Source organism: Oncorhynchus keta, chromosome 32 (assembly GCF_023373465.1).
Source record: "Oncorhynchus keta strain PuntledgeMale-10-30-2019 chromosome 32, Oket_V2, whole genome shotgun sequence".
Lineage (NCBI taxonomy): Eukaryota > Metazoa > Chordata > Actinopteri > Salmoniformes > Salmonidae > Oncorhynchus > Oncorhynchus keta.
Window position 1 is genome coordinate 25209333 of NC_068452.1, and position 26099 is coordinate 25235431.

At 45.8% G+C, this 26099-nt stretch overlaps 1 protein-coding gene across 2 annotated transcripts in view; it reads right to left on the reverse strand.

The window, feature by feature from the left end:
- LOC118380115 (noelin-2) overlaps nucleotides 1–26099 on the reverse strand; it is a 108127-nt gene that overhangs the window by 28558 nt on the left and 53470 nt on the right. For both annotated transcript variants that reach the window (XM_052491037.1, XM_052491036.1), the window contains exon 2: nucleotides 7508–7657. In XM_052491037.1, the coding sequence (XP_052346997.1) occupies nucleotides 7508–7657 (150 nt within the window). The remainder of the gene's footprint in view (nucleotides 1–7507; nucleotides 7658–26099) is intronic.

Consider the following 26099-nt stretch of genomic DNA (forward strand, 5'->3'; position numbering starts at 1 on the left):
GAGAGATGGTGTACAGAGTGTATGAGTGTAGAGAGATGGTGTAGAGAGTGTAGAGAGTGTAGAGAGAATAGAGAGATGGTGTATAGAGTGTAGAGAGTGTAGAGAGATGCTGTAGAGAGTGTATGAGTGTAGAGAGATGGTGTACAGAGTGTATGAGTGTAGAGAGATGGTGTAGAGAGTGTAGAGAGTGTAGAGAGATGGTGTAGAGAGTGTAGAGAGAATAGAGAGATGGTGTATAGAGTGTAGAGCAATGGTGTAGAGAGTGTATGAGTGTGGAGAGATGGTGTAGAGAGTGTAGAGAGATGGTGCAAAGAGTGTATGATTGTGGAGAGATGCTGTAGAGAGTGTATGAGTGAGGAGAGATGATGTAGAGAGTGTATGAGTGTAGAGAGATGGTGTAGAGAGTGTAGAGAGATGGTGTAGAGAGTGTATGAGTGTGGTGAGATAGTGTAGAGAGTGTAGAGAGATGGTGTATAGAGTGTAGAGATGGTGTAGAGAGTGTTTGGGTGTGGAGAGATGGTGTAGAGAGTGTAGAGAGATGGTGCAGAGAGTGTAGAGAGTGTAGAGAGATGGTGTAGAGAGTGTAGAGAGTGTAGAGAGTGTAGAGATGGTGTAGAGAGTGTAGAGAGAATAGAGAGATGGTGTAGAGAGTGTAGAGCGATGGTGTAGAGAGTGTATGAGTGTGGAGAGATGGTGTAGAGAGTGTAGAGAGATGGTGCAAAGAGTGTATGAGTGTGGAGAGATGGTGTAGAGAGTGTATGAGTGAGGAGAGATGATGTAGAGAGTGTATGAGTGTAGAGAGATGGTGTAGAGAGTGTATGAGTGTAGAGAGATGGTGTAGAGAGTGTATGAGTGTGGAGAGATGGTGTAGTGAGTGTATGAGTGTGGAGATATGGTGTAGAGAGTGTATGAGTGTGGAGAGATGGTGTAGAGAGTGTATGAGTGTGGAGAGATGGCGTAGAGAGTGTATGAGTGTAGAGAGATGCTGTAGCGAGTGTATGAGTGTCGAGAGATGGTGTAGAGAGTGTATGAGTGTGGAGAGATGGTTTCGAGAGTGTATGAGTGTGGAGAGATGGTGTAGAGAGTGTATTAGTGTAGAGAAATTATTTAGAGAGTGTATGAGTGTAGAGAGTATGGGGAGATGGTGGAGAGAGTGTAGAGACTGTAGAGAGATGGTGTAGAGAGTGTATGAGTGTAGAGAGTTGGTGTAGAGAGTGTATGAGTGTAGAGAGATGCTGTAGAGAGTGTATGAGTGTAGAGAGATGCTGTAGAGAGTGTATGAGTGTAGAGAGATGGTGTAGAGAGTGTTTAAGTGTAGAGAGATGCTGTAGAGAGTGTATGGGTGTAGAGAGATGCTGTAGAGACTGTATGAGTGTAGAGAGATGCTGTAGAGAGTCTATGAGTGTAGAGTTATGCTGTTGAGAGTGTATGAGTGTAGAGAGTGTGGGGAGATGGTGTAGAGATTGTAGAGAGTGTAGATAGATGGTGTAGAGAGTGTATGAGTGTGGCGAGATGGTGTAGAGAGTGTAGAGAGTGTAGAGAGATGGTGTATAGAGTGTATGAGTGTAGAGAGATGCTGTAGAGAGTATATTAGTGTAGAGAGATGCTGTAGAGAGTGTATGAGTGTAGAGAGATGCTGTAGAGAGTCTATGAGTGTAGAGAGATGGTGTAGAGAGTGTATTAGTGTAGAGATGCTGTAGAGAGTGTATGAGTGTAGAGAGATGCTGTAGAGAGTGTATGAGTGTAGAGAGATGGTGTAGAGAGTGCATTAGTGTAGAGAGATGGTGTAGAGAGTGTATGAGTGTAGAGAGATGGTGTAGAGAGTGTAGAGAGTGTAGAGAGATGGTGTAGAGAGTGTGGAGAGAATAGAGATGGTGTAGAGAGTGTAGAGCAATGGTGTAGAGAGTGTATGAGTGTGGAGAGATGGTGTAGAGAGTGTAGAGAGATGGTGCAAAGAGTGTATGATTGTGGAGAGATGCTGTAGAGAGTGTATGAGTGTAGAGATATGGTGTAGAGAGTGTATGAGTGAGGAGAGATGATGTAGAGAGTGTATGAGTGTAGAGAGATGGTGTAGAGAGTGTAGAGAGATGGTGTAGAGAGTGTATGAGTGTGGTGAGATAGTGTAGAGAGTGTAGAGAGATGGTGTATAGAGTGTAGAGAGATGGTGTAGAGAGTGTTTGGGTGTGGAGAGATGGTGTAGAGAGTGTAGAGAGATGGTGCAGAGAGTGTAGAGAGTGTAGAGAGATGGTGTAGAGAGTGTAGAGAGATGGTGTAGAGAGTGTAGAGAGAATAGAGAGATGCTGGAGAGAGTGTATGAGTGTAGAGAGATGGTGTAGAGAGTGTATTAGTGTAGAGAGATGCTGTAGAGAGTGTATGAGTTTAGAGAGATGGTGTAGAGAGTGTATGAGTGTAGAGAGATGCTGTAGAGAGTTTATGAGTGTAGAGAGATGGTGTAGAGAGTGTATGAGTGTAGAGAGATGGTGTAGAGAGTGCATTAGTGTAGAGAGATGCTGTAGAGACTGTATGAGTGTAGAGAGATGGTGTAGAGAGTGTATGAGTGTAGAGTGTGTAGAGAGATGGTGTAGAGAGTGTATGAGTGTGGTGAGATGGTGTAGAGAGTGTAGAGAGATGGTGTATAGAGTGTAGAGAGATGGTGTAGAGAGTGTTTGGGTGTGAAGAGATGGTGTAGAGAGTGTAGAGAGATGGTGCAGAGAGTGTAGAGAGTGTAGAGAGATGGTGTAGAGAGTGTAGAGAGTGTAGAGAGATGGTGTAGAGAGTGTAGAGAGAATAGAGAGATGGTGTAGAGAGTGTAGAGCGATGGTGTAGAGAGTGTATGAGTGTGGAGAGATGGTGTAGAGAGTGTAGAGAGATGGTGCAAAGAGTGTATGAGTGTGGAGAGATGGTGTAGAGTGTATGAGTGAGGAGAGATGATGTAGAGAGTGTATGAGTGTAGAGAGATGGTGTAGAGAGTGTATGAGTGTAGAGAGATGGTGCAAAGAGTGTATGAGTGTGGAGAGATGGTGTAGAGTGTATGAGTGAGGAGAGATGATGTAGAGAGTGTATGAGTGTAGAGAGATCGTGTAGAGAGTGTATGAGTGTAGAGAGATGGTGTAGAGTGTATGAGTGAGGAGAGATGATGTAGAGAGTGTATGAGTGTAGAGAGATAGTGTAGAGAGTGTATGAGTGTAGAGAGATGGTGTAGAGAGTGTATGAGTGTGGAGAGATGGTGTAGAGAGTGTATGAGTGTAGAGAGATGCTGTAGCGAGTGTATGAGTGTGGAGAGATGGTGTAGAGAGTGTATGAGTGTGGAGAGATGGTGTAGAGAGTGTAGAGAGATGGTGTAGAGAGTGTATGAGTGTGGAGAGATGGTGTAGAGAGTGTAGAGAGATGGTGCAAAGAGTGTATGAGTGTGGAGAGATGGTGTAGAGTGTATGAGTGAGGAGAGATGATGTAGAGAGTGTATGAGTGTAGAGAGATTGTGTAGAGAGTGTATGAGTGTAGAGAGATGGTGTAGAGTGTATGAGTGAGGAGAGATGATGTAGAGAGTGTATGAGTGTAGAGAGATGGTGTAGAGAGTGTATGAGTGTAGAGAGATGGTGTAGAGAGTGTATGAGTGTGGAGAGATGGTGTAGAGAGTCTATGAGTGTAGAGAGATGCTGTAGCGAGTGTATGAGTGTGGAGAGATGGTGTAGAGAGTGTATGTGTGTGGAGAGATGGTGTAGAGAGTGTATGAGTGTGGAGAGATGGTGTAGAGAGTGTATTAGTGTAGAGAGATGATTTAGAGAGTGTATGAGTGTAGAGAGCATGGGGAGATGGTGGAGAGAGTGTAGCGACTGTAGAGAGATGGTGTAGAGAGTGTATGAGTGTAGAGAGTTGGTGTAGAGAGTGTATGAGTGTAGAGAGATGCTGTAGAGAGTGTATGAGTGTAGAGAGATGGTGTAGAGAGTGTATGAGTGTAGAGAGATGGCGTAGAGAGTGTAGAGAGATGGTGTAGAGAGTGTTTGGGTGTGGAGAGATGGTGTAGAGAGTGTAGAGAGATGGTGCAGAGAGTGTAGAGAGTGTAGAGAGATGGTGTAGAGAGTGTAGAGAGTATAGAGAGATGGTGTAGAGAGTGTAGAGAGATTGTGTAGAGAGTGTATGAGTGTGGAGAGATGGTGTAGAGAGTGTAGAGAGATGGTGTAGAGAGTGTATGAGTGTAGAGAGATGGTGTAGAGAGTGTATGAGTGTAGAGACTGTAGAGAGATGGTGTAGAGAGTGTATGAGTGTAGAGAGATGCTGTAGAGAGTGTATGAGTGTAGAGAGATGGTGGAGAGAGTGTATGAGTGTGGAGAGATGGTGTAGTGAGTGTATGAGTTTGGAGAGATGGTGTAGAGAGTGTATGAGTGTGGAGAGATGGTGTAGAGAGTGTATGAGTGTGGAGAGATGGTGTAGAGAGTGTATGAGTGTAGAGAGATGCTGTAGCGAGTGTATGAGTGTGGAGAGATGGTGTAGAGAGTATATGAGTGTGGAGAGATGGTGTAGAGAGTGTATGAGTGTGGAGAGATGGTGTAGAGAGTGTATTAGTGTAGAGAGATGATTTAGAGAGTGTAGAGAGATGGTGTAGTGAGTGTATGAGTGTGGAGAGATGCTGTAGAGAGTGTATGAGTGTAGAGAGATGCTGTTGCGAGTGTATGAGTGTAGAGAGTTGGTGTAGAGAGTGTATGAGTTTAGAGAGATGCTGTAGAGAGTATGAGTGTAGAGAAATGGTGTAGAGAGTGTATGAGTGTAGAGAGTATGGGGAGATGGTGTAGAGAGTGTATGAGTGTAGAGAGATGGTGTAGAGAGTGTATGAGTGTAGAGAGATGGCGTAGAGAGTGTAGAGAGATGGTGTAGAGAGTGTTTGGGTGTGGAGAGATGGTGTAGAGAGTGTAGAGAGATGGTGCAGAGAGTGTAGAGAGTGTAGAGAGATGGTGTAGAGAGTGTAGAGAGTGTAGAGAGATGGTGTAGAGAGTGTAGAGAGTATAGAGAGATGGTGTAGAGAGTGTAGAGAGATGGTGTAGAGAGTGTAGAGAGATGGTGTAGAGATTGTATGAGTGTAGAGAAATGCTGTAGAGAGTGTATGAGTGTAGGGACTGTAGAGAGATGGTGTAGAGAGTGTATGAGTGTAGAGAGATGGTGTAGAGAGTGTATGAGTGTGGAGAGATGGTGTAGTGAGTGTATGAGTGTGAAGAGATGGTGTAGAGAGCGTATGAGTGTGGAGAGTTGGTGTAGAGAGTGTATGAGTGTGGAGAGATGGTGTAGAGAGTGTATGAGTGTGGAGAGATGGTGTAGAGAGTGTATGAGTGTGGAGAGATGGTGTAGAGAGTGTATGTGTGTGGAGAGATGGTGTAGAGAGTGTATGAGTGTGGAGAGCTGGTGTAGAGAGTGTATGAGTGTGGAGAGCTGGTGTAGAGAGTGTATGTGTGTGGAGAGATGGTGTAGAGAGTGTATGAGTGTAGAGAGATGGTGTAGAGAGTGTATGTGTGTGGAGAGATGGTGTAGAGAGATGGTGTAGAGAGTGTATGTGTGTGGAGAGATGGTGTAGAGAGTGTATGTGTGTGGAGAGATGGTGTAGAGAGATGGTGTAGAGAGTGTATGAGTGTGGATAGATGGTGTAGAGAGTGTATGTGTGTGGAGAGATGGTGTAGAGAGATGGTGTAGAGAGTGTATGAGTGTAGAGAGATGGTGTAGAGAGTGTATGTGTGTGGAGAGATGGTGTAGAGAGTGTATGTGTGTGGAGAGATGGTGTAGAGAGTGTATGTGTGTGGAGAGATGGTGTAGAGAGTGTATGTGTGTGGAGAGATGGTGTAGTGAGTGTATGTGTGTGGAGAGATGGTGTAGAGAGTGTATGAGTGTGGAGAGATGGTGTAGAGAGTGTAGTGAGTGTATGAGTGTGGAGAGATGGTGTAGAGAGTGTATGAGTGTGGAGAGATGGTGTAGAGAGTGTATGTGTGTGGAGAGATGGTGTAGAGAGTGTATGTGTGTGGAGAGATGGTGTAGTGAGTGTATGTGTGTGGAGAGATGGTGTAGAGAGTGTATGAGTGTGGAGAGATGGTGTAGAGAGTGTATGAGTGTGGAGAGATGGTGTAGTGAGTGTATGAGTGTGGAGAGATGGTGTAGAGAGTGTATGAGTGTGGAGAGATGGTGTAGAGAGTGTATGAGTGTGGAGAGATGGTGTAGAGAGTGTATGAGTGTAGAGAGATGGTGTAGTGAGTGTATGTGTGTGGAGAGATGGTGTAGAGAGTGTATGAGTGTGGAGAGATGGTGTAGAGAGTGTATGTGTGTGGAGAGATGGTGTAGAGAGATGGTGTAGAGAGTGTATGAGTGTGGATAGATGGTGTAGAGAGTGTATGTGTGTGGAGAGATGGTGTAGAGAGTGTATGTGTGTGGAGAGATGGTGTAGAGAGATGGTGTAGAGAGTGTATGAGTGTGGATAGATGGTGTAGAGAGTGTATGTGTGTGGAGAGATGGTGTAGAGAGTGTATGAGTGTGGAGAGATGGTGTAGAGAGTGTATGAGTGTGGAGAGATGGTGTAGAGAGTGTATGAGTGTGGAGAGATGGTGTAGAGAGTGTATGTGTGTGGAGAGATGGTGTAGAGAGTGTATGAGTGTGGAGAGATGGTGTAGAGAGTGTATGAGTGTAGAGAGATGGTGTAGAGAGTGTATGTGTGTGGAGAGATGGTGTAGAGAGATGGTGTAGAGAGTGTATGAGTGTGGATAGATGGTGTAGAGAGTGTATGAGTGTAGAGAGATGGTGTAGAGAGTGTATGTGTGTGGAGAGATGGTGTAGAGAGTGTATGAGTGTGGAGAGATGGTGTAGAGAGTGTATGTGTGTGGAGAGATGGTGTAGAGAGTGTATGAGTGTAGAGAGATGGTGTAGTGAGTGTATGTGTGTGGAGAGATGGTGTAGTGAGTGTATGTGTGTGGAGAGATGGTGTAGAGAGTGTATGAGTGTGGATAGATGGTGTAGAGAGTGTATGAGTGTAGAGAGATGGTGTGTTTGACTGTTTATTTAAACTGACATTGTGTGTGAACAGTTCGAGTGCAGCTGCAGCAGTCGGCTGCTCCATTTACTGATCTGGTTCATATTCTTTTTCTTCACTGCTTTTTCTTGACTTTGTTTTTCAGCCTAATGGATCCAATTGGAACAACACTACAAGGCGAAGGCTCAATGAATCCAATCTTCATGTGTACCTGTTTCTCTCTCATGCTACTGCAATCGTTTTGACGAACAAACTAAGTATTATGACACACACTGTTTGCATGCATGACTGATCAAACCTCAGCGGGATAGAGTGAGTGTGACTGTCATAGTGGGACTGTCATAGTGACTGTCATAATGTGACTGTTCATCTCTAAGAGTCTAATTGGTTTACAACAGAAGGAGCCAGGGTGTGGATTCGTTTCTATGCCTGCATCGTGTGTGTGCGTGCGTGTGTGATTGTACCAGACGTGGGTAACAAAATGTGTGAGTTGTTGACGGCTGTTACCTTCTCCATGAGCTGGCGGAGCTGCCGACTGCGTGGGTCTCGGTTACACATGTTCTGGGCCGGGGCCACCACTGTACAGATACACTTCCCATCTGCATCCTGAGCTGAACTGTAGATCTGCCAGCCCTCCTCTGGGCTAGGATAGAGAGCCTGCACGGAGACACAGAGAGAGAGGGGGGAGTTAGTGATAGAACGAGAGAGGGGGAGAGAGAGCGCGGGGGAGAGAGAGGGGGAGAGGGGGAGAGAGGGAGGGGTAGAGAGAGGGGGTCGGATGAAAGCGACATAGAAAGAGGAGATGGAGTCGGGGAGAGAGGGATGGGTAGGGAGAGGGGTTCGGATGAACGCGACATAGAAAGAGGAGATGGAGTCGGGGAGAGAGGGAGGGGTAGGGAGAGGGGTTCGGATGAAAGCGACATAGAAAGAGGAGATGGAGTCGGGGAGAGAGGGAAAGAGAGGAGAGGATGTAGAGAGAGAACAAGATAATGGGGGGGGGAAGAGAGAGCGGGGCTTACAAAGTAGAGAAAGGGAGGTAGGGATCAAAGGGCTGTGTGAGAGGAGAGGATCTAATAAGTTTGGACACAGAGAGGAAATGGAACTGTATTGGGATCGATAGCGCTGCTCTTTACCAGAGCACCATTGAGGGGCTGAGAGGATGGATGTCTCTCTTAATAATCCAATCAGGAGAAGTAGTGTACACACACACACACACACACACACATTGACATACTGTACAGAAACACACACCCATATTGACATACTGTACAGAAACACACACACACGCCTGTAAAAGACACGTACACACACACAAACATGGTTTTAGTATAACACACACACACATATGGACACAAACCCCTCACACAGAATACAAAGTCAATTGTAATGAGAGAGAGAAGAGCAATGCAATTAAGGACACAAGCCCATCGAAAGTGGAGAGAAAGACGATCAGATTAGAATGGCTTGGGGGACAGACAAGAGGACTATGTGTTTGGAGTATAAAGTAGCAGCCACCCTGGGAGCCAATGTTCTCTCTCTCTCTCTCTCTCTCTCTCTCTCTCTCTCTCTCTCTCTCTCTCTCTCTCTCTCTCTCTCTCTCTCTCTCTCTCTCTCTCTCTCTCTCTCTCTCTCTCTCTCTCTCTCTCTGTGAATTTTAATGCATGCTGCCACAGCTCACATCTAATGCACGTGGTCAACATTAAACACGATTCAGTACATTAACTCTAAATGATGACAGAAACATGATGGCAAACAGCAACAAGCAACATGACTTCTGATAAGTATTGTTACACATTCCTTTTTCAAGGTGCTTTGGGTGTCAATGTTATTCAAATAGGCAGTCGTATCTTTATGTCACAGTGGCCTGTCTAGCCGGTTACTGTGAGCAATATTCCTGTCTGTGCTCTTTATCATTCCACCTTTACATCGTCAAGTTGCACAGAGTTTCCTGCAGCTCAATCTCTCTATTCTCTAGTCTGAGGCTAATCTCTCTCTCTCCGTCTCTCTCGCTCTCTCCGTCTCTCTCCCTCCCTCTCTCCGTCTCTCTCCCCCTCCCTCTCTCCTTTCCCTTCCCTTCTCTCTGTCGGCTGCCTAAATGAGAATTAGGGTGGAGTGTGTGTGTGTGTGTCTGATCAGTCTGAGACACAGAGAGGAGAAGAGAGGGTTCTGGGGCATTATACAGAGCGTGGCAGGTCTTAACTGGCTCCTCAATCTCAGACACATTTACTGGTTCAATCTCAGAACCATTAATTTGATTCTCTTCTTCATGCATGATCCTGTTTTATCTTCAAACACACTACTTACACTAGAAAAACACACTACTTACACTAGAAAAACACACTACTTACACTAGAAAAACACACTACTTACACTAGAAAAACACACTACTTACACTAGAAAAACACACTACTTACACTAGAAAAACACACTACTTACACTAGAAAAACACACTACTTACACTAGAAAAACACACTACTTACACTAGAAAAACACACTACTTACACTAGAAAAACACACTACTTACACTAGAAAAACACACTACTTACACTAGAAAAACACACTACTTACACTACATGAACAAAAGTATGTGGACACCTGCTCGCTGAACATCTCGTTCCATTCATATGGAGTTATCCTCCACTCTCCTGGGAAGGCTTTCCACTAGATGTTGTAACATTGCTGCGGGAACTTGCTTCCATTCAGCCACAAAAGCAGTAGTGAGGTCGAGCACAGATGTTGGGCAATTTGGCCTGGTTCTCAGTCGCTGTTTCAGTTCCTCCCAAAGGTGTTTGATGGGGTTGAGGTCAGGGCTCTGTGCAGGGAAGCCAAGTTCTTCCACACTGATCTTAACAAATAATGTCTGTATGGAGCTCGCTTTGAGCACAGCGGAATTGTCATGCTGAATCAGGAAAGAGCCTTCCCAAAATGTTGCCACAATGTTAGAAGCACAGAATCGTCTAGATTATCATTTCCATTCACTGGAACTTAGGGGCCTATGCCAAACCATGAAACAGCCACAGACCATTAAACCTCCACCAAACTTTACAGTTTCCACTATGTATTAGGGCAGGGAGCGTTCTCCTGGCATTTGCCAAACCCAGATTCGTCTGTCGGACTGCCAGATGGTGAAGAGAACGCGTTTACACTGCTCCAGACTACAATGGCGGCAAGCTTTAAACCACTCCAGCCGACGCTTGGTATTGCACATGGTGATCTTGGGCTTGTGTGCGGCTGCTTGGCCATGGAAATTTCATTAAGCTCCCGAATGAACAGTTATTGTGCTGATGTTGCTTCCAGAGGCAGTTTGGAACTCAGCAGTGAGTGTTGAAACTGAGGACAGACAATTTTTACCCGCTTCAGCACTCGGCGGTCCCGTTCTGTGAGCTTGTGTGGCCTGCCACTTCGCAGCTGAGCCGTTGTTGCTCCTAGACGTTTCAACTTCACAATAGCAGCACTTGACCGGGGCAGCGCTAGCAGAGCAGAATCTGAAAAAGTCACTGAGCTCTTCAGTAAGGCCATTCCCCTGCCAATGTTTGAATATGGAGATTGCATGGCGGTGTGCTTAATTTCATACACCTGTCAGCAACGGGTGTGGCTGAAATAGCCGAATCCACTAATTTGAAGGGGTGTCCACATACTAACTACACCGGCCACTAGAGTTCATCTTCCATCATGTGCATGTTGATTTTGTCCATCCACACCAGACGCGATCATCACACACAGGTTAAAATATCAAAACCAACATTGAAAAAACTATATTCATATCCTTCCTGTTTGGCCCTGTCTGGGGGTGTCATCGGATGAGGCCACAGTGTCTCCTGACCCCTCCTGTCTGAGCCTCCAGTATTTATGATGCAGTAGTTTATGTGTCGGGGGGCTAGGGTCAGTTTGTTATATCTGGAGTACTTCTCCTGTCCTATCCGGTGTCCTGTGTGAATTTAAGTATGCTCTCCCTAATTCTCTCTTTCTCTCTTTCTTTCTCTCTCTCGAAAGGACCTGAGCCCTAGGACCATGCCTCAGGACTACCTGACGTGATGACTCCTTGCTGTCCCCAGTCCACCTGGCCGTACTGCTGCTCCAGTTTCAACTCTGATTATTATTATTTGACCATGCTGGTCATTTATGAACATTTGAACATCTTGGCCATGTTCCACTCGGGGCGGCAGGGTAGCCTAGTGGTTAGAGCGTTGGACTAGTAACCAGAAGGCTGCGAGTTCAAACCCCTGAGCTGACAAGGTACAAATCTGTTGTTCTGCCCCTGAACAGGCAGTTAACCCACTGTTCCCAGGCCATCATTGAAAATAAGAATGTGTTCTAAACTGATTTGCCTGGTTAAATAAAGGTAAAATTAATCTCTACCCGGCTCAGCCAGAAGAGGACTGGCCACCCCACATAGCCTGGTTCCTCTCTAGGTTTCTTCCTAGGTTTTGGCCTTTCTAGGGAGTTTTTCCTAGCCACCGTGCTTCTACACCTGCATTGCTTGCTGTTTGAGGTTTTAGGCTGGGTTTCTGTACAGCACTTTGAGATATCAGCTGATGTACGAAGGGCTATATAAATACATTTGATTTGATATGGGGGCGTGTCAAACACACATGAAACATTCATGGACATTTAGATATCTTGCCGTTGCTAGCAAATTTGTCCTGGGAGATTGTTATTTCACCTGAGTTGCAGTTGTTCCTTTTCTTTGCAGGATCTTTGCAGGATCTTTGCATGATTTTGACCCGCAGTCGTACAAAATCACGTTTCTTTACTCCGACTATTAACACTAGAAAAGCTGCTCATCTAGCAATCCCGTTCTGAGCCAATGCATTCTAACAGTTTAATAAATACATGTAATTTATGCTATTGCAACAAAAATGATCCAAAATATGCTCTTGGAGTTTTTTGTTAGTAATCTATGATTAATATCTCCTCGTTCATCATTCAAATACCCAGGTGGGGTTGGATGCTCCTGAACACCAGGAGTAGAATGGACATTAAGTGTCTCAATTAGAACCAACCATCTAGTTTAGCGCTTGGCTACACAGACATTACGCACGTTCCCGGCCTGAGTGGTGTGGCTGAAATGACTGAATAACATGCAGGTGTACATTTATTTTGCAATGCTCGCGCACGCAACGTGGCCGGTGTGGTTTGCATGTTACTGATCCGTTCCTAATTTTCAGTATTCCTCTGCCCAAATATCAGATCCATTATAGGGCTGGGAAATGCCCGTGAACTCACAAAACCATATTATCACGATACTTAGGCGCCGATACGATATATATATTGTGATTCTCACAATTCTGTATGTATTGCAATTTGATACTGTGATTTTATTGCGTTTCAATGTTCCAAACATATTGCTCACCATATGTCTTCTGCAGAGGGACAAGAGGGAGCCATGAGAAAACAACTTGTGATCAGTCATGGAAATAAAAGTGCGGAAAACAAATTGATGATGGAGAAATACTGGAGTTTGGTGCAGGTACAGCCAATTAGTGAAAAAATGATATTGCGATATTGTCAAAAGGCCACAATACAATATATTGTCTGAATAAATATCCCGATATGTAACTGTAACCATTTCCCCCCATCACTAGCATTAACACTACAAAGCAATGTTTCTCACTACAAATGTGTTCAAAGTAGGCCAATACTAACAAGCAAATATCTCGATATGAAACTGTATCTGTTTTTTCCCCCCGTCACTAGTTATTAACACTACAAAGCAATATGCAAAACATTATGCGCAGTAATATTACACACAGCACATGATGCAGCCTACCATACATGCTCCAGCTGTATATAATCAGCCTAATGATCATGAAACGAATATGCAAAACATCTGGGGCAGCAACACATGTACAACACATGCTCCACCATTGCCCTCATATCCTCTCATCTTCACATCTTCACCCATACAGTGACTGTGTTCTCCAGCCAATTCACTGGTGCTGAGAGAGACATCACCTGTTCATTAATGTTTCATAACACTGACTTTTCAATGAAGAGCTTATTCAAATCAGACCCAATTTCATTACCACCCACCTATTACCTCTGGAAGTAATTTCCCTCATCTACCCGTAATGGCAGAGGAGGGAGTAGGTGGCTGCAGGGGGAGCAGAGGAAAGGAGAAGGAAACTGGGGGTAGAGGTGCATCTGCGCTAATTTGCCTCGCAGATTCAGGAGCGCACACGCACACAGACGCACACAGACGCACACAGACGCACGCACGCACGCACGCTCGCACGCACGCACGCACGCACGCACGCACGCACGCACGCACGCACACACACACACACACACACACACACACACACACACACACACACACACACACACACACAGGAGCTGCAGATCTATATCCATGTAAACATCAGCCCCCATAAGCAGCAGTAGTGGTGTGTAGGAGTCGGATCTAAGTGAATTGACATTTTGTTACACAACACCCACTCATTTATGTAAATATGATTGTTATTAAATTCCCTCTCCCGGGACGAGAACAGGCACATTTACAATGGTTCATCTAGCATCTGTACACACAGTACACACTCACACCATGCATGCATGCTCCCAGCCTCTCATTAGCATTTTAACAGCAATCTCCTGAGCATCAAGGGAACAGCTATGCGCTTCAAATGCCAAGCTTGAATAGTATCTGACTGACTGAGACAGACAGAGAGTTGAATGGAGAACTGTGTATGTAGTACAACATGTATGTTAACTTAGGCTTTAGGATAAAATACCTCTGAATCTACTGAATGTTCGGCAAGGTTTGTAGAGGCAGCAAAGCAAGTCCTGACTATAATCCTATTCTGCTACAGTCGACACAGTCACAGACAGATCCAGACGGGTGTTTGAGGAGAGGAGAGAGGTGCTGCTGGTGTCCCAGAAATGGCTCCATTAGGAGCTGCAGATGACATAGAATATGTAAAGCGGCAGATTTGGGGATGTCACAGTCAATGCTGCCATGCGAAAGCCCATTAAAGGAGATGACAACGGTAATAAAAACAACGGGGGATTACAAATCAAATGGGGCTTAGTTTGTCAAATGAAAATTACATTGCTCTTAAGACGTCTGACCTGCCCCCTCCACATGAATCATCACTAGGATCTCTCCTCTCTCCCCGGGCGTATCTATCAGACCTGGGTTCAAATAGTATTTGTTTTCTATTGAATGCTTGAACGGTGCTTGATTAAGCTCGTCTGGCATAATGGAACCAATGGAGGAAATCCCAAAGTGCAAATCCCACCCATCTGGCACTCCAGACAGGCTCAATTAAATACTCAACGTTTTTGAAAGGTAACCAATACTATTTGAACCCGGGTCTGCCACACCACCACAGCACACCATCTTCTCCCCACCAGCCATCCTGCCATGCTAGATTGACAGAGAGATACTTAGACAGAGAGTGAAGGAAGTAGAGAGAGACATGCGGTTAAAGAAAGGCTGACAGAGAAAATAGGAAAGGCTGACAGAGAAAATAGGAAAAGGGTCTAATTTCAGTGAGAGGGAAGCAATTTCCTCTAGCTGCTGAGCCGGTGGCTTGTCTCTGTCTCTATCTCTGTCTCTATCTCTGCACAGTCAGAAGAGTGAGTGACACATTCAGTACCATACCTGCTGGAGGCGGGGAAGAGGAGTGGAGAGATGAGGAAATGAGAGATGAGGAGAGGTGAGGTGAGGAGAGGTTAAATGAGGAGAGGTGAGGTGAGGAGAGAACTGGTGAGATGAGGAGAGGTGAGATTAGGAGAGGAGAGATGAGGAGAGGTGAGATTAGGAGAGGTGAGATTAGGAGAGGACAGATGAGGAGAGGAAAGGTGAGATGAGGAGAGATGAGGAGAGTTGAGGTGAGATGAGGAGAGTTGAGATGAGGAGAGGTGAAATGAGGAGAGGTGAGGTGAGGAGAGAACTGGTGAGATGAGGAGAGGTGAGATGAGGAGAGATGAGGAGAGGAGAGATGAGGAGAGGTGAGATGAGATGAGGAGAGTTGAGATGAGCATAGTTGAGATGAGGAGAGGAGAGGTGAGATGAGATGAGGGGAGAAGGCTGAATTCTTTGTGGCCATCACTGAGCTCACTCATCATTGAACTATGGGTGATTGTGTTTCTTTCTAACCTCTAAACATTGTCCTAAAGAGAAACAGTTAGCTGATTTTAGATTGAGATTGAAGGAGCTGAGTGGATAAACAGATGAGTGATAAATGCTCAGACAAGTGATCAATGGTCAGGTGAATGACCAATCGGGAGGTAATCAATGGCCAAATAAGTAACCAATGATCAATCTTTGATCACAAACTGACCAATGACCATAAAGACTGATAAATTGAGAGCTCAACACACCTGTGGGTGATATCACAGTGTCTCTATCATGGTGACCCAATCTCCTGCAGTACCACCACCCTGCCACTGGCATCTCTACCTCCTCAAACATCTACTATATCTCAACAGCTATCCACCGCCTCACCCATCAGCTCACAGCCAGCCTCATTACAAGTAGAGCCCCAACTAACTAACTACCGTGGGGATTAACCAATTAGGTGATCGCGGCTGGGCTACACTGCGGGCTCAAGCCTGCAGGATTGACTTCCTCCAGTGTTTCATTAGGCCGACCCTGGAGCAGAGCAGAGCAGAGCTGAGCGGAGCGCTGTAAAGCTGGGATAAATTAGATTATAAATCTACAGCTCCCCACTTTATGAGCGTGACGGGAAGTCTATTACAACTTTCATAAGCAGAGAGAGAGAGAGAGGGAGGGGGGGGGAGAGAGAGAGATTGGGTCTGAGAGAAGGGCAAGAGGGGATAAAAAGGGGTCTGAGAGAGGAAGATGAAGAAGAGAGACAACGAGTCAGAGAGGGAGTTGAAGGACAGATGAAAGAGAGAATATGGGTCTCCAAGCCTGGAGTACAGTATTTGAGGGAAAGTGAGCAGTGAGTGTGTCTCTCTGCAACGTGATGTAGTCTGCTTGGTGTTTCCGTCTTTAGCCGCTGCCTGCCCAGCGATACCCACAGCCAGGCAGGAAACATCTGTCTCTATCTGCTGGGTTAAAAGATCACCTGAACCTCTCCTCATTACTGGCCTGCAATGATGAGCACACACACACACACACACACACACACACACACACACACACACACACACACACACACACACACACACACACACACACACACACACACACACACACACACACACACACACACACACACACACACACACACACACACACACACACACACACACACACACACACACACACACACACACACACGCACACACGCACACGCACACACTCCTACCTCAAATGAGCAGTAGTCCCACAACCTCTGAATGCACGCAGGCCAGCTGCTGGTCTTAAATATAACTCAATGAAGAATCACACAATCACAGCAACACAGCAGCAGCAGGGCCCCTGGTCTCCCCATGCAGTCCAGAGTAAAACTGATTACCACAATCAGCACAGCATGGCTACTGGTCAATAATATGACTCATAAACTCATCACTCTTTTCTCTCCCTCCTCCCCCCGGTCCCTCTTTAAAAGGTGCCTCTTGTGCCGATCTCCCTCCCTCTCTCTCTCTCTCTCTCTTGCTCTTGCTCTTGCTCTTGCTCTTGCTCTTGCTCTTGCTCTTGCCACATACTGCTCTTCTCAGTGGAAGGGCCTGAAGTGCTATTAAGGCACGTGGCTTTGCTCCTGTCTATAAAATGGTGTCAGAGTGTAACTTGCCCTGCACTTTCTTACCCTGACCAGCCTGGCACCAGGCCCTGGCACACCCATACAAAATTCCTAGTGAGGAACATGGGCCAACTTTACATCCTTTGTTAGTGAACTAACTCCTTATGAAATGAACACCCGCAACCATTGGTAAAGTAAGGACAGGAAGAGAATACAATGAATAAAAACAATGCTCTCTTCACAGAACAGCGCAAACTGGCTCTAACCAGAATAGAAAGAGGTGTGGGCGGCCCCAGTGCACAACTGAGCAAGAGGACAAGTACATTAGAGTGTCTAGTTTGAGAAATAGACGCCTCACAACAGTGAAGAGGCGTCAACAGTGACGTGGCGACTCCGGGATGCTGGCCTTCTAGGCAGAGTTCCTCTGTCCAGTGTCCGTGTTCTTTTGCCCATCTAAATCTTTTATTTTTATTGGCAAGTCTGAGATATGGCTTTTTTTCAACTCTGCCAAGAAGGCCAGCATCTCGGAGTCGCCTCTTCACTGTTGACGCTGAGACATGTGTTTTGCGGGTATTATTTAATGAAGATGACAGTTGAGTACTTGTGAGGTGTTTTTCAGCAAGACAGATCTTCCAAACGTGGGCGAGTGGTAATCTTTACCAAGGATCACCTTCAGTGCTCGGTTGTCTCCACCAAGTCTGTCCCCAAACAATTTGATTTGCTGGTTTTAAGCATTAAACTTTCAAATAGCTCTTTGTTGACTGTTACTGGGCGTTATCGTCCACCATCAGCACCGGCCTGTACCCTACCTGCGGTAAACTCTCTCCTGGCCCCTCACACTAAGTCTGAACTTGTCCTGCTAGGTGACCTAAACTGGGACATGCTTAAACCACATGGCCAAGTCCTAAAGCAATGGGACTCCCTAAATCTTTCTCAGATTATTACCAATCCCACAAGGCATGACTCCAAACCCCCAGAAAAGGCTACTCTCCTTGATGTTATCTGTAATGACCCTAGTTATCACTGTTTTACAGCCTGTGTTCGTAATGGCTGCTCAGTGAAATGACCTGTTCTGATTTGTCATAGATGCTTGCTAAACAACTTTAATGAGCAAGCTTTCCTTCATGAACTGGCCTCTATAAAATGGTATAGAATCAGCTTGATCCCCTCTGCCGAAGACTCTTGGACCTTCTTTTTTAAATATTTTCAGTGGTATTGTTAACAAACAAGCCCCCCATAAAGAAAACGAGAATTAAAAAGAGCACCTGGTTCAACCGTGATTTTGCAGTTACTCCACCTCGAGTATTGCATTTGGTGAAAGGCTCAGCACACGCATACTCAGACTGACTGGCTCTCGTTCAGGCATATGATAAATAAGTGCACTCAGGCTATCCGGAAGGCCAAAGTTGGTTACTTTAAAGAGCAATTCCCTCTCTGTGGATCTAACCCCAAGAAGTTCTGGAAAATGGTTAAAGACCTGGAGAATAAACTCTCCTCCTCACAGCTGCCCATGTCCCTTAATGTTGATGATGTGATTTCTGACAAGAAGCAGATGGCTGAGCTCTTTAATCACCACTTCATTAAGTCAGGATTCCTATTTGACTCAGCCATGCCTCCTTGCCCGTCCAACATTTCCTCATCTCCCACCCCTTCTAATGCGACTATCCCCAATGCTTCTCCCTATTTTCGCCCAGCCCAGCTACAAAGTTTCTCCCTGCAGGCAGTCACTGACTCCGAGGTGCTAAAGGAGCTCCTTAAACTCGACTCCGAAAAAACATCTGGTTCAGATGGCTTAGACCCTTTCTTCTTTAAAGTTGCTGCCCCTATCATCGCCAAGCCGATCTCTCCTTTCTGGGAAGGTTCCCATTGCTTGGATGGTAGCCACGGTTCGTCCTTTATTGAAAGGAGGAGATCAAGCTGATCCTAACTGTTATAGGCATATTTCTATTTTACCCTGTTTATCAAAAGTGTTGGAAAAACTTGTCGATAATCAACTGACTGGCTTTCTTGATGTCTATAGTATTCTCTCGGGTATGCAATGTGGTGCTGCTATTTTTATTGACTTGGCCAAAGCTTTTGATACAGTAGACCATTCCATTCTTGTAGGCCGGCTAAGGAGTATTGAAGTCTCTGAGGGGTCTTTGGCCTGGTTTGTTAACTACCTCTCTCAAAGAGTGCAGTGTATAAAGCCAGAAAATCTGCTGTCTCAGCCACTGCCTGTCACCAAGGGAGAACCCCAAGGCTCGATCCTAGGCCCCAAGCCCTTCTCAATTTAAATCAACAACATAGCTCAGGCAGTAGGAAGCTCTCTCATCAATTTATATGAAGATGATACAGTCTTATACTTAGCTGGTCCCTCCCTGGATGTTGTGTTAAATGCTCTACAACAAAGCTTTCTTAGTGTCCAACAAGCTTTCTCTACCCTAAACCTTTTTCTGAACACCTCCAAAACAAAGGTAATGTGGTTTGGTAAGAAGAATGCACCTCTCCCCACAGGTGTGATTACTACCTCTGAGGGATTAGAGCTTGAGGTAGTCACCTCATACAAGTACTTGGGAGTATGGCTAGACGGTGCACTGTCGTTCTCCCAGCTCATATCAAAGCTGCAGGCTAAAGTTAAATCTAGACTTGGTTTCCTCTATCGTAATCGCTCCTCTTTCACCCCAGCTGCCAAACTAACCCTGATTCAGAAGACCATCCTACCCATGCTAGATTGTGGAGACATAATTTATAGATCGGCAGGTAAGGGCGCTCTCGAGCGGCTAGATGTTCTTTACCATTCGTCCATCAGATTTGCCACCAATACTCCTTATGGGACACATCACTACAATCTATACTCCCTTGTAAACTCGTCATCTCTGTATACCCATCTCAAGACCCACTGGTTGATGCTTATTAATAAAACCCTCTCAGGCCTCAATCCCCCCTATCTGAGATACCTACTACACCCCTCATCCTCCACACATCCTCCACAACACCCATTCTGCCAGTCACACTCTGTTAAAGGTCCCTAAAGCCCACATCCCTGGGTCGCTCCTCTTTTCAGTTCACTGAAGCTAGCGACTGGAACGAGCTGCAACAAACACTCAAACTGGACCGTTTTATCTGTCTCTTCATTCAAAGACTCAATCATGGACACTCTTACTGACAGTTGTGGCTGCTTTGTGTGATGTATTGTCTCTAGCTTCTTGCCTTTTGGGCTGTTGTCTGTGCCAAATATTGTCTGTACCATGTTTTGTGCTGCTACCATGTTGTGTTGCTACCATGTTGTTGTTATATTGTGTTGCTACCATGCTGTGTTGTCATGTGTTGCTGTCTTAGGTCTCTCTTTGTGTAGTGTTGTCTCTCTTGTCATGATGTGTTTTTTGTCCTATATGTACATAGTATTTATTTTTAATTTTTAATCCCAGCCCCTGTCCCCCCAGGATGCCTTTTGGTAGACCATCATTGTAAATAAGAATTTGTTCTTAACTGATTTAAATAAATAAAACCATGAAATAAATAAAAGTAATGATGGTCTGTCGTTTCTCTTTGCTTATTTGAACTGTTCTTGCCATAATATGAACTTGCTCTTTTACCAAATAGGTCTGTCATCTGTATAGCACCCCTACCTTGTGACAACACAACTGATTGGCTCAAGCGCATTAAGAAGGAAAGAAATTCCACAATTTAACAAGGCACACCTGTTCATTGAAATGCATTCCAGGTGCCAACCTCATGAAGCTGGTTGAGAATGTAAGGGAAGAATTCCCACAACAAGAGAATGTGCAAAGGTGTCATCAAAGCAAAGAAAGGGTGGCTACTTTGAAGAATCTGATTCATTTAACACTTTCTTGGTTTCTACATGATTCCATATGTGTTACTTAATAGTTTTGATGTCTTCACTATGATTCTACAATGTAGAAAATAGTTTTAAAAAATTAAGAAAAAACCTTGAATGAGTAGGTGTGTCCAAACTTTTCACTAGAACACTGTATATATATATATTTACACTGAGTGTACAAAACATTAGGATCAAGCTCTTTCCATGACATACTGTAGACTGACCAGATGCATCCAGGCAAAATATATCAGCCTATATTGATGTTACTTGTTAAATCCACTTCAATCAGTGTAGACGAAGGGGAGGAGACCGGTTAAAACAAGGATTTTTAACCCTTGAGACAATCGAGACATGGGCTGTGTGTGTATGTGTGCCATTCAGAGGGCGAATTGGGTAAGACAAATGTTCTCAGTGCCTTTGAACGGGGTATGGTAGTAGCTGCCAGGCTCACTGCTTTGAGTGTGGCAAGAACTGCAACGCTGCTGGGTATTTCACGGCCAACAGTTTCCCGTGTGTATCAAGAATGGTCCATCACCCAAAGGACATCAAGCCAACGTAACACAACCGTAGGATGCATTGGAGTCAACATGGGCCAGCATCCCTGTGGAACGTAGAGTCCATGCCCTGGCGAATTGAGGCTGTTCTGAGGGCAAAAGGGTGTGCAACTCAATATTAGGAAGGTGTTCCTCATGTTTTGTACATTCAGTGTATACAGTTGAAGTTTACATACACCTTAGCCAAATACATTTAACCTCAGTTTTTCACAATCCCTGACATTTAATCAGAGTAAAATATCAGAATAATTTTAGAGACAATGATTTATTTCTGCTTTTATTTCTTTCATCACATTCCCAGTGGGTCAGAAGTTTACATACACTCAATTAGTATGTGGTAGAATTGCCTTTAAATTGTTTAACTTGGGTCAAACGTTTCAGGTAGCCTTCCACAAGCTTCACAAGGTCCTTTAATGTTGTTCTGGGATTGATTTGCACTTTTCGCACCCAAGTACGTTCGTCTCTAGGAGACAGAACGCGTCTCCTTCCTGAGCGGTATGACCGCTGCGTGATCCCATGGTGTCTATACTTGCGTACTATTGTTTGTACAGATGAACGTGGTACCTTCAGGCATTGGGAAATTGCTCCCAAGAAGGAACCAGACTTATGGAGGTCTACAATGTTTTTTCTGAGATCTTGGCTGATATCTTTTGATTTTCCCATGATGTCAAGCAAAGAGGCACTGAGTTTGAAGGAAGGCCTTTAAATACATCCACAGGTACACCTCCAATTGACACAAATTATGTCAATTAGCCTATCAGAAGCTTCTAAAGCCATGACATCATTTTCTGGAATTTTTCCAAGCTGTTTAAAGGCACAGTCAACTTAGTGTATGTAAACTTCTGACCCACTGGAATTGTGATACAGTGAATTATAAGTGAAATAATCTGTCTGTAAACAATTGTTGGAAAATTGACTTGTGTCATGCACAAAGTAGATGTCCTGACCAACTTGCCAAACCTATAGTTTGTGAACAAGAAATGTGTGGAGTGGTTGAAAAACGAGTTTTAATGACACCAACCTAAGTGTATGTAAACTTCCGACTTCAACCGTATGTGTGTGTGTTTGCAGTCAGGATGATTGGTGAATGTGTCCAGTAGAGCATTTCCACAAGTGATCTATCTATCTGATGTATATCTATAACTTATAACTCCATGCTATATCATACCTCATAAATATTCATCATAGAGATATAAATATTCATTCATATAGAGGATCTAAGAGCTTCAAATAACAAGAGAAGAGGTTCTACCGTCAAACATAAAATAACTATGTATGAATATGGATAAAAGACCACAGAGCGACTTTAATCTGAGTTGGCCCTTTTATCTGCCGTCATAAATCAATCATGGAGTCAGATTTATTAGATTGGCCTTGGGACGTGCTAAAGTTTACAGTCATGGACACCATGCAGCCAGACTAGCGTAGAGACCCCAATCTGAGTGGCAGACCTCTCTCTCTTTGTGTGGGACCATTGTTTGTTCCTCTGGCTCTTTTGATATTTCTCTTCTTCAGCCTTCTGCATGGCTTTATTATTAATACAAGAGATCAAAGGGACAACAGCACTGTGTGGAGTGTGTGTCTGACAGACTGCCCCCCCCCACACACACACTTGTTTCTTGTTTGATAGTGTAATAGAGTTCTGCCATACTGTCTGGTCTCAAGGTTGTGTCTTGTTTTATTGGATTATTCACGGTTTGGTTTTGCACTACCCATGCTAACCATACCCAGGCTAACCATACTCAGGCTAACCATACCCAGGCTAAACATACTCAGGCTAACCATACCCATGCTAACCATACCCATGCTAACCATACCCATGCTAACCATACCCAGGCTAACCATACTCAGGCTAACCATACCCAGGCTAACCATACCCAGGCTAACCATACCCAGGCTAACCATACTCAGGCTAACCATACCCAGGCTAACCATATCCAGGCTAAACATACTCAGGCTAACCATACCCATGCTAACCATACCCATGCTAACCATACCCAGGCTAACCATACCCATGCTAACTATACCCAGGCTAACCATACCCAGACTAACCATACCCATGCTAACCATACCCATGCTAACCATACCCAGGCTAACCATACCCAGGCTAACCATACCCATGCTAACTATACCCAGGCTAACCATACCCATGCTAACCATACCCAGGCTAACCATACCCAAGCTAACCATACCCAGACTAACCATACCCAGGCTAACCATACCCATGTTAACTATACCCAGGCTAGCCATGTTTGGACTCAGGCACGTGTTGCTCAGTCCTTTTGAAGAACTCCCTATGGTGAACTTCTTTAGATGTTGAGTGCAGTGCCACACGCGCATGGACCAGCTCAGCTCAGATGGTTGTTGGAAAGAAGAACAAAAGCAAGTGGAGCAGACTGATTGTAGCTCAGAGGAGTGTGAATGTGGGACACTGATCATGGGGACACTAGGGTGAGGAGCAGTCATACATGGCCATCGGGACACTGATCATGGGGACACTAGGGTGAGGAGCAGTCATACATGGCCATCGGGACACTGATCATGAGGACACTAGGGTGAGGAGCAGTCATACATGGCCATCGGGACACTGATCATGGGGACACTAGGGTGAGGAGCAGTCATACATGGCCATCGGGACACTGATCATGAGGACACTAGGGTGAGGAGCAGTCATACATGGCCATCGGGACACTGATCATGGGGACACTAGGGTGAGGAGCAGTCATACATGGCCATCGGGACACTGATCATGGGGACACTAGGGTGAGGAGCAGTACATGGCCATCGGGACACTGATCATGGGGACACTAGGGTGAGGAGCAGTCATACATGGCCATCGGGACACTGATCATGGGGACACTAGGGTGAGGAGCAGTCATACATGGCCATCGGGACACTGATCATGAGGACACTAGGGTGAGGAGCAGTCATACATGGCCATCGGGACACTGATCATGAGGACACTAGGGTGAGGAGCAGTCATACATGGCCATCGGGACACTGATCATGGGGACACTAGGGTGAGGAGCAGTCATACATGGCCATCGGGACACTGATCATGGGGACACTAGGGTGAGGAGCAGTCATACATGGCCATCGGGACACTGATCATGAGGACACTAGGGTGAGGAGCAGTCATACATGGCCATCGGGACACTGATCATGGGGACACTAGGGTGAGGAGCAGTCATACATGGCCATCGGGACACTGATCATGGGGACACTAGGGTGAGGAGCAGTACATGGTCATCGGGACACTGATCATGGGGACACTAGGGTGAGGAGCAGTCATACATGGCCATCGGGACACTGATCATGGGGACACTAGGGTGAGGAGCAGTCATACATGGCCATCGGGACACTGATCATGAGGACACTAGGGTGAGGAGCAGTACATGGCCATCGGGACACTGATCATGGGGACACTGGGGTGAGGAGCAGTCATACATGGCCATCGGGACACTGATCATGGGGACACTAGGGTGAGGAGCAGTCATACATGGCCATCGGGACACTGATCATGGGGACACTAGGGTGAGGAGCAGTCATACATGGCCATCGGGACACTGATCATGGGGACACTAGGGTGAGGAGCAGTCATACATGGCCATCGGGACACTGATCATGGGGACACTAGGGTGAGGAGCAGTCATACATGGCCATCGGGACACTGATCATGGGGACACTAGGGTGAGGAGCAGTCATACATGGCCATTGGGACACTGATCATGAGGACACTAGGGTGAGGAGCAGTACATGGCCATCGGGACACTGATCATGGGGACACTGGGGTGAGGAGCAGTCATACATGGCCATCGGGACACTGATCATGGGGACACTAGGGTGAGGAGCAGTCATACATGGCCATCGGGACACTGATCATGGGGACACTAGGGTGAGGAGCAGTCATACATGGCCATCGGGACACTGATCATGGGGACACTAGGGTGAGGAGCAGTCATACATGGCCATCGGGACACTGATCATGGGGACACTAGGGTGAGGAGCAGTCATACATGGCCATCGGGACACTGATCATGGGGACACTAGGGTGAGGAGCAGTCATACATGGCCATCGGGACACTGATCATGGGGACACTAGGGTGAGGAGCAGTACATGGCCATCGGGACACTGATCATGGGGACACTAGGGTGAGGAGCAGTCATACATGGCCATCGGGACACTGATCATGGGGACACTAGGGTGAGGAGCAGTCATACATGGCCATCGGGACACTGATCATGGGGACACTAGGGTGAGGAGCAGTCATACATGGCCATCGGGACACTGATCATGAGGACACTAGGGTGAGGAGCAGTCATACATGGCCATCGGGACACTGATCATGGGGACACTAGGGTGAGGAGCAGTCATACATGGCCATCGGGACACTGATCATGGGGACACTAGGGTGAGGAGCAGTCATACATGGCCATCGGGACACTGATCATGAGGACACTAGGGTGAGGAGCAGTCATACATGGCCATCGGGACACTGATCATGGGGACACTAGGGTGAGGAGCAGTCATACATGGCCATCGGGACACTGATCATGAGGACACTAGGGTGAGGAGCAGTCATACATGGCCATCGGGACACTGATCATGGGGACACTAGGGTGAGGAGCAGTCATACATGGCCATCGGGACACTGGTGCCACAACATCACAAGACGACCCAAGAAAGGACTAGCGGGTTTGAAATGAACCGAACAACAACGTTAGTCAAATGTTCCTCTAATGCTTTAACCCCCATTGCTTCCATAGGTTTAACCTCCAGCTCATCTGCATGGCTGAACCTTAGAGCGTTTTACGTGTTTAGATTCCACCCAATCTACCATGTCTCAAAGTATTTGTCATTGGGACTTTAATATATGAAAATGTTGTTGATGGAAGCCTTCGATGTTGCTTTGAGAGTGATGAAAAATAAGGAGCAACGCAAATGGGCTCTTTGTTGAACCAGAACATGTGAAATGGTAAAAGAGAAATAGTCCTCCTCTCTGATGACTCCATCACCACAACATCAAGTCCAGATCCACCACATCAACCATGGAAGCAGAACTGATGTC